The sequence below is a fragment of the Poecilia reticulata genome, linkage group LG2 (assembly GCF_000633615.1).
Source record: "Poecilia reticulata strain Guanapo linkage group LG2, Guppy_female_1.0+MT, whole genome shotgun sequence".
NCBI lineage: Eukaryota > Metazoa > Chordata > Actinopteri > Cyprinodontiformes > Poeciliidae > Poecilia > Poecilia reticulata.
This window is the reverse complement of record NC_024332.1, coordinates 25,212,813-25,221,740: the sequence shown is the minus strand read 5'-3', so window position 1 is coordinate 25,221,740 and position 8,928 is coordinate 25,212,813. Positions and strand designations below refer to the sequence as shown.

The 8,928-nt window shown below is 39.7% G+C and overlaps 1 protein-coding gene across 5 annotated transcripts; it reads left to right on the top strand.

Moving 5' to 3' along the window:
* Window positions 1-39: 39 nt before the first annotated feature.
* On the top strand, window positions 40-8,522 carry LOC103457242 (leucine-rich repeat-containing protein 17). 5 transcript variants are annotated; one of them, XM_008397262.2, is made up of 7 exons: window positions 40-253; window positions 392-565; window positions 1,035-1,263; window positions 1,402-1,482; window positions 2,438-2,704; window positions 4,739-4,820; window positions 5,735-8,522. In XM_008397262.2, the coding sequence occupies exon 7, from the start codon at window positions 5,751-5,753 to the stop codon at window positions 6,816-6,818; it is 1,068 nt and encodes a 355-aa protein (XP_008395484.1). In that variant the 5' UTR covers window positions 40-253; window positions 392-565; window positions 1,035-1,263; window positions 1,402-1,482; window positions 2,438-2,704; window positions 4,739-4,820; window positions 5,735-5,750; the 3' UTR covers window positions 6,819-8,522. The 5 variants fall into 5 exon arrangements, with proteins under 5 accessions (XP_008395484.1, XP_017165190.1, XP_008395476.1 ...); XM_017309701.1 differs by lacking the exon at window positions 1,402-1,482 and having other exon boundaries at window positions 392-487; XM_008397254.2 differs by lacking the exon at window positions 1,402-1,482 and having other exon boundaries at window positions 2,491-2,704.
* Window positions 8,523-8,928: the final 406 nt, after the last annotated feature.

The window sequence follows — 8,928 nt, the reverse complement described above, 5'->3', positions numbered from 1 at the left end:
TGTGTGTGTGTGTGTGTGTGTGTGTGTGTGTGTGTGTGTGTGTGTGTGTGTGTGTGTGTGTGTGTGTGTGTGTGCGTGCGTGTGTGTGTGTGTGTCGTCTGCAGTGGAGAGCAGAAACACAACCTTGACCTAGATAACAAACCTGAGGAGAAAAGAAGAGGGAGAAGAGCGAGGAGGAAGCTGGTCTGGAGGTCACGACCTCCTGCTGCTGGTCTGATGGATCCACACTGACACACAGACCACCGGAGACTTGGTGTGTGTTTCTAACACACACACAGACACACACACTTCATCAGCCAGTTTTCTTATCAACTCAAACTCACACAGGAGCCTCTCGCAGGGCTTCGGGATTAAACCAGTAATCTTTTGCTCATCTGTCATTTTCTTCCAGTCCTTCCAGTCTGGGTCCAGACTTCCTGCTGGTTGATGATGGTCGGATCTGAAGTGAGTTAAAATGGGAGGAAACCAGAAGATCCCAGTGGAGCTGGTGATGATGAAGATGATGGAGTGATGATGGTTATTCTGATAAGTGGGTTCACACCCACTGAGGGGTCTCTGCTAACGTGTGAGCTACTGGGAACCAGTTCACGATGGTTCCTCTGTATGGATAATGAGGTTTTATTTAGTCCAAAGCTTTTATTTTCTTTATTTTCATTTTAATTGCTTTATTTTCTGGGACTGAATTTATTTATTTTAAAAGGTTATTTTATTTTATTTTATTGGTTCTCTTATGTTGATTTTAATTTATTCAGGAAACTCTTATTTTCCAGGTTTTTATTTACGTACTTTTATTTTCTTCAATCAAATTAAAATTATTCAAACACCTTTTAATATTCTTGTTTGAAATGTATTCCTTTCTGTTTTCTCAGGTGTTTTTGGAGTGTTGGTCATGTTGTTTCTGATTCTAGTTTTCTGACATCCGTGTCTTTATTTGATTCAGGCAAACAGTGAGCGGACCAGCTACATCCTTAGGAATTTACAGTAATAATAAACCAGATGTGTGTGTGAAGTGTGTGTTTTCTGTCTGGTTTCAGTCCTGGCTGAGGCCTCTGACGGCGGCATGGGCAATCTGTCCCCCCGCTCCACCTCGGCTGCCAGGACGGATCCACGGTCGGGTGTGAACGGCCATCACTGCTGCCGCCTCCCACTTTCACACGAACTGTATGAGTTTTCACACACTGCTGGTCAGCAGCGGGTCCGTCAGCAGATTGCAGCTGATTTGGGAGGACAGATGTTGGATTGGCAGCTGCTGGACTCTTTGAGGTAAATGAGGTTTGACTCATCAGATAAACTTATCTAGAAACAAATCTGTGTTGTTCTGGATGCTGAAACATCCTTAAACATTTGGAAAAGATTTGCTTATTTTGGCTTGGTTTGAAGAAGTGTCCTCTTGTTTTCTAGCGGCCTCTGTCGCCCCCTTCTGGTCACTAAGGCAAACTGCAGTTTGAATTCAACACCTTTGAACATGGCGACCTGATCCTGGTTGTTTTCATTTCACAAATTTTAATTGAATATCTGTTTATTCTCTTGTTTTCTTCATATTTACCATCAAAGAAAACTGGAAAGATCTGAAAATGATGGGGAAAAAATAGAATGCAAGGAAAATCTTGTTTGCATGTTGCTCTCATCCACAATGCATTATAATAATTTTGGCTAAATATTAAAAAGAACAAGCTATTGTTTCTAAACTTAAATATAATAAAAATATGAAATATATTTTTTAACAGTTTTAAAGTTTATCTCTACAATATTACCATTGAAAAACTGTTTCTGTCACTAGATCATAATCAGTTTTTTTCTGTTCTACATAAAAAGATCCATCTTGTTTTTGCTAAATTGTGTGTTTATCTTTATTTTCAAACCTAAAAATATAGATAAAATAGTGGATATTTTAAAAATGACAATAAACTTTCCATTCTGTATATTTATCTAAAATTATAAGTTGCATTTAATCAGAAAATAGTGTCACATTTGTGGCTTTAAAGTTTTATTTGGCTGACCTGAGAGTAAAAATAAAAGAGTAAAAATATTTTTTGATTCTTTGACCAACAGATCTGCAACATTTTCAGTCTCTTAACTACCAATCATCCATCCAGTGTCATGGTTTCGCTCCATTAATGGGACTATTGGCAGAAAATTGTCACTTTCAACACCTTGGCAGCAGAATATCAGGATGAAAAAGTTGTGCCTTTAAGAATCTGGGCGATAAATCCAGTTAAGATCTGAAACATGAGTGATGATCTGCTGTTTTAAACCCTAATAAACCCGATCAGTCAGTGAACATGGCAGGATTTTCCAGTTTTCTGATAATCTCAGCAGAAGTGGAAAGTAATCCTGCAGTGCAGGGATTAGTGTCTTCATGGAGTCTGAAGCAGCTTTCATGTGCTTCAGTAACTCCATCTTACCTTAATCCTGCTGCTGTCTCATGATCTGACAGCTGCTGACACACCAGCCTGTAAACATCTGGACACATCTGGACTGTAAACACAGATTTGGACCAGCAGTGACAGCATGGGGAATGGAAACACTCTGCAGAAGTTTATGGATCATCAGCCAGACGCAGCGGTGAAACCGAACCCTGCAGACACCCAACACCTGAGAGAGGAAACTCCACAGTGGGTCTGCTGTCTGAGTGAGCGACCTGGAGGGCTTCAGGCTGGAGTTCTGCTCTACATCAACCAGAACCGGTTGCCTAGCAACGGAGGTAAGACAAAATCCCAAAGGTGATGGCTGGGACCGCACAGTTTTTCATCTGTATTCTGACAAACTATATGTTAAAAAAGTTTGTCAGGGTCATCAAATGCAGAGACAGCTTTATTATTATTATTATTATTATTATTATTATTATTATTATTATTATTATTATTATTATTATGATGATGATGATGATGATGATGATGATGATGATGATGATGATGATGATGATGATTATAAATCTATTAAAATGTAATTTTATTAATTAATTCTGTCACAAACTGACCATTGAGGACATCAGATCTTGATGTGACCCACATGAACTTGAGTTTTACTGGAACCAGTCAGTCCAGTCACTTCACACTCCAGGGTTACCTGTGGAGTACCACCAGGCTCTGTGCTTGGTCCAATTCCATTGAATTAACACACACATATGTATAGTAAAGACTGATTACAGGCCAGGACTCCAATTTTTGGGGGTACCATTAGATTTAAAAATAACAATAATAATTTTATATTTATTTACAAATATTCTACTCTATATAAGAATCATAAGTCCATATCAGGTGAGTTGAAAAAACTGAATTAAATTTAAGGAATTTGCAGTTACATTCAGCTCAAACACCAGAAAAACACCTTTAAACTTTACGAAATATATTTAATATTCTATTTAGGGCCTAAACTGATAGACTGATCCATTATGGATTATTGGTGATGGACGTCCTCATCCACCTCTAGAGGTTTCACACCATTTGAAAAACCTTCAAATTTTACACTTATCTTCTCACTAAAATGCGTCCCTGTATGTTTTTCAGACTTATTGCAGTGACCTCTGACCTCTGCCACTGCTTCTAATGTTGTGGGATTAAGGAGCTTCAGGCCAAATCTCCCAGTATCTTCAGAGCCAGAAGTGTCAGAAAAAGTCTTGACAGTATCACTGTGTATTATCCACTCAGCTGTGAAGTCTGGATATCATGACTGTGTCCTGAAACAGACGTGATGTAACATGTAATTCACTCTGTGGGAAAGATTTTAAGTTCATCCAAGTTCATCTTCAAATGGAAACAACATTTTGTTTGGTGTTCAGGCGCTTCGGTTGGTTAAATGTTGAAAAGCATCAGATATATTCCTTTTTCAAAGGCGCCATTATTTAAAGGAACCTAAGGCGGCTTATTGGAGCTGATTGAAGAAAAGACTCCATGTTTGGTTATTTTAGACCCACATCAGGCCTTTAATGTGGTTACTTAAACTCCTGTATTAAATATCCAGACTTTGTTTTGGAGTCATTACACTCCAAAAACAAGACGAGTTCTGGTGTCCCTCAAGGATGAGTCCTCGGCTCCCCTTTTTTCTAAATTTACATTCTGACTTTAAACTGTGTGTGTGTGATGATATTTACAGTTTGTCTTTCTAAAATCAAACACTAAGTGGCGCAAAATTTCAGTATTTGTGCTAGTTTTACAGATTTATTGTCAGTGACTTTGGTTAAAGTTTTGTTTTGCCTTTGTCCTGCAGCCTTGTCTTCTCTTTTAAGGCAATTTAAAAAAAAAAAAAAAAGTGTTATAATGCACATATCAAGTGGAAACATTCATAATCAAGACTGCAGAACAATTGTTTAAATTGCAGAAGTTTCAATAAGATGTTTAAAACTCTTTTAGAAATTTGTTGCAAAGACTTGACAAATTATTGAAAAAAACAAAAATCCATCACTTTTGCAACTTTGAAGATTTATTGATTGAAATTTGAGATCTTTCTCTCTTTAAACATCATTAGACTTCTCTAATCTTTCTGTAACTAAACAATGTTGAAGAGAAATAAAGCAGGACATAAACACGCAATCAATGAAATCTGTCCAGAGCTTTTAATTCTCAACTCCTGTCCCAGTTTCCTTCAATCTCTTAAAGCTCTCCTCTCTAACCCCTCCCACATTGCGCCTGGAGCGCCGGCTGACTGCTTGCCTGGTGAATAATTGACGAGCTCTCCCTCCTCTTTTCCATCCTCTGCCTTTGTCGCGTCGCTCGTCGGGTTCTCCGGGCCGTGACAGGCCGCCCTCCCCCGCCTCCATCACGTTCAATTTCCACCTGCTGCTGGCCGGATGGTGACAAACGCACTGGGAGCAGCTGCTGGTAAGACCCGAGGATTGTTTTATTGTTTCTGGGGAACGGAGGCTGGAAAACAGACGCATCAGGATCTTTTTTAATGTTTTATCTTTAATTGTTGATAAATTCTGGGTGTGAATTGTTAGATCTGTAAGAACTGCATCTAAATTAAACAATTTCTTGTCTTCCCTAAAGTTTTCTAAGAAAATTTTAACCTGTAGATAATCAGAATCGTAGCTCAGAAAGTCATTTTTCTTGTTTTTCTAATCTTTTCCATCAATTTATTCTTTTATAATTCTGTCGGGTTTCTGTCATAACTCTGAGACTCATCTGAACACTTCTATCAAATGTTTTTACCTCGTAATTCAGTAAAATCAGAGTGAAGCTGTAGATGGATTAGATGGTTGAAGCTGATCATTTTCTAGTTAGATAACTTGTTGCTTCCTGCAGATAAACTCAAATGATACAGAATGTTTTCACTCTGTCTCCATTTTAATGAGGTAAAAGAACAACCATGTCGTCATCATCTGGTTTGAAATAACGTCTCATATTACAGATAGACCTTGATTTTCACATTTCTCTCCAATTGTATTAAGATCCAGACAGTTCGCTGGCTGTTTCATTGAATTTTTATTGTTCTGAAAGATTTTTGCTCAGTCTACAGATAGATCATCATCATAAGAAATCACTATATCATCTGCAAATCGACAAACTTTCTATCTAAAATGCTGCTTAGAATCACTGACTGCAGAAACTCGGTTTGTTTTTGACTGCAAAGATTTCTTTGTTTGGATTAAGTCACTTTGATCTATTCTAGACATCCTTTTGACAACAGAAGGGCACGGCTACACAACATTTTAAATTGTCAACAGGACTTAGTTGTGATGAAGTTGCTTCTTTAATCTGTTTTCTGTCCTAAAGTTTTGTGTCTGTTGTTTCAGAGATCTCTCTGGAGTCATGAGGGAGTTCCTGTTTGTCCTCCTGCTGGCCGCCGAGTCGTCCTGCATGTTTCTGAACTGGACGTGTGATCAAAGCTGCGTTTGCCATGGAGACCTTAAGTTCACCACCTGCTCACATGACGACCTCACCCAGCTTCCCGTCAAGGTCCCGCCCTCCACCGAACTGCTGGACCTGTCCAACAACCTCATCTCCGTCGTCCAAAAACACGTCTTCAGCAGCAACCGCAAGCTGAGGGTTCTGCTGCTGCAGAACAACAACATCAGCCTGGTGGAGGATGGCGGCTTCGCCCAGCTGGAGTTCCTGCAGAAGCTGGACCTGAGCTGGAACCGGATCTCTGTTCTCACCGAGGGATTCTCCGTCGGCCTGGCCTTCCTGCGGGAGCTCCAGTTGTCCCACAACCAGCTGACCGGCCTGGACAGTCGGAGTTTCCTCCACCTGGACGGCTTACAGAGGTTAAACTTGACCAACAACAGCATCCAGAGCATGGAGGTGAGGTCGTTCTCCTCCATGAGCAGCCTGCGCCAGCTTCACCTGCAGGACAACCAGCTGACGTCTCTGCTGAGCGGCACCTTCTCCATGCTGCGCTCCCTGGAGGTCCTCAACCTCGCCGGCAACCAGATCCATGAGATGGAGTTACTGGTGTTCAACCCGCTCACCAGCATGACCTTATTGAACCTGGCCGACAACCAGCTGTCCACCGTCTGCTTCAAGACCTTCCTGAGCATCCACACCTACAGCACCCACATCCTGCTGCAGGGAAACCCCTGGAACTGCGACTGCGAGCTGCAGAGGGTTTTCAGGAAGCTGCGCAGCATCCAGAGGATCTTCCTGGACGACTACTACAACCTGACCTGCAGGGAGCCGCCCGTCCTGCACAACCACCGGCTGATGGAGGTGGACACTGAGCTGTGCATTGCTGAGACGGTCACCGTGCTCATTATCACAATCACCGTGGTGATAACCGTGCTGGCCGCCATGCTTATGGGCGAGAGGAAGAAGAAGAAGAGGAGGAAGGGGCTGCACTGGACGCAGCAGGGGGAATTCTCGGATGACTCGGATTTCTGAAGCAACGTGATTTATTTTATTTATTTCCCATTGCTGGATGTTCATTTACACCTAAAGTGAAACTCAACGGTGTTTCTTTTGCCTTGAACTCTTGCTAGTGGCGGTTCTTACATGGGCAAGCACCTCCCTCGGCGGTCTTCTAAAAAGACCGCCGAGGGACCCCGAGGGACCCCCCAAGAATTTAGGAAATCTAAATTCTTGGGCGGTCAAAAGGAAGTGCAATCCTGCAGAGAGCCTCTAAAATAATCTCCATATCCAGACAGATTGAACACGCATGACAGGAATAAAAGAAAACTTTCAAAAAAGAACTGATAAGATTGGACGATATGGACTTATTTTGTGATATTATTGTGATAACGATAAAAATTATGATTAAAAAAACCACTAATTATCTTCACAGGGTATTGTTCTCGAAAACATTTAGCATTTTAATAGGCTTATTCAGGGCACAACTTACTTAAAAAGTGTGATTTATATCACTAGGATTCACTCAGTAACTGTAATTAATCATACTTGAATTGACTCATATTTATCGATATTCCTGTTGAACAAAACGTGGAGGAAATAGCAAAAATAACATTTTTAATATGGTCAGTTTTTTTATTTAACATTGCATTTATCATGACAATGACAATTAAAATTCTTATCATGATAAGAAATTTTTACAATAAATGATAAACAATAAACAATACAATAAATGCCCACCCCTACAGAAAGGTTTATTGTTCTTTTAGCTGGTGCCTGCAACATCTCCCCCACACAGACCTACTCCAGTGCCACCCTGGGCAACTGCCCTTATGTTTCATACATCAAAAACCAACTCTGACAAAAAAAAAAAAAAAAGCCTGGTTTTTAACATTTTCAGTTGTTTTCACAAATAAAATCCTAGAAAATAATGAATTCAATTTGTAATCTTCTACCTTTAAAGAGCCTGGTCAACAGTTTTTTGTCCTGGATTTTGCTCCATACATACAAAGTTTTGAGCAGAACAAACATGGTCTTTTGCATTTCAACAATTATTTTCTTCTCGACCAGAATTATGGAGTTTGTCACTTATCGTTTCCAAATCGGCAGTTTCTCCTCTGTTTATTAATTTCTGGACTTCTGAAAACAATAGCGCTGGATTATATTTAAAGGTATCAAAGTAGTGAATATTTAAGTACTCCACAATTTGTGGTTCCACCGTGAAAACTTTCCAAGTTGTACGAGTGGTTTCTGGTTCCCTCTGCTGATGAAGAGGACTCACTGCAACTAGAAATCATCTGACGTCAGGAGGTCATTCGCTTTAAGCAGCAGGGTGTGGTTTGCGGGTTTTCTGCCGGCTCATTACGCCCTCCAGGAACATTTCCTTTTCACAGAAATCAGGAATGGCCACAGACTTGTTTCCACACCTTTGCTTGGAGTCTAAACCATGCTCTTATGTAGGAGTTAAATACAAATTAAGTTGGGAAATATATGCAAAATTTCTTGAAATAGATCTGTTCACACACTTACAAAAATCTATTATTAAGAAACTCACTTTTAGTGATTTAGTAACTTAAAGATTTCGGTGATTGTCGTCTGTAAAGTAATATGTAGAAAGAAAACTGGATTTTAAGATTAAGTTAAACTGAATTTGTGTTTTTCTTACACAGTGAAACTAATTTACGGTGTAAATTGCTTGTATTCTCGGAGATACTGACAATAAAAATCCGTTTTGTCTCATTGTGACTCTGAAGCTGTCTGTGTGTATTTTGCTTACCAACATTAAATATTCTCTCCCATTGAACCCAGGAGTCTAAAAGCTCAGATATTTACGTAATTTGTCTCTAAAGTTAGTCACAGGAACGCTTTCAGACGTAAATACAAAGGTTAATGGAAGTTTCCCTTTAATTGAGACAGCATTGCTGGTTTTAGGCGTGTCGGTCCGAAATTTAAAGCAACAGAAATGAGTTATTGAGACAACCGGATGTAGCTAATTTAAAAGCGGAGATGTGTAATGTTATTACTTTTATTCTTAATTTGTCAGCAGTAGATTTAATAATAATTGTCTTAGCTTATTTGAACGCATTAGTTATGCAATATGCAGCTTTAAATGTTGATCATTTCAAATTTAAATAATAGCCAGTTT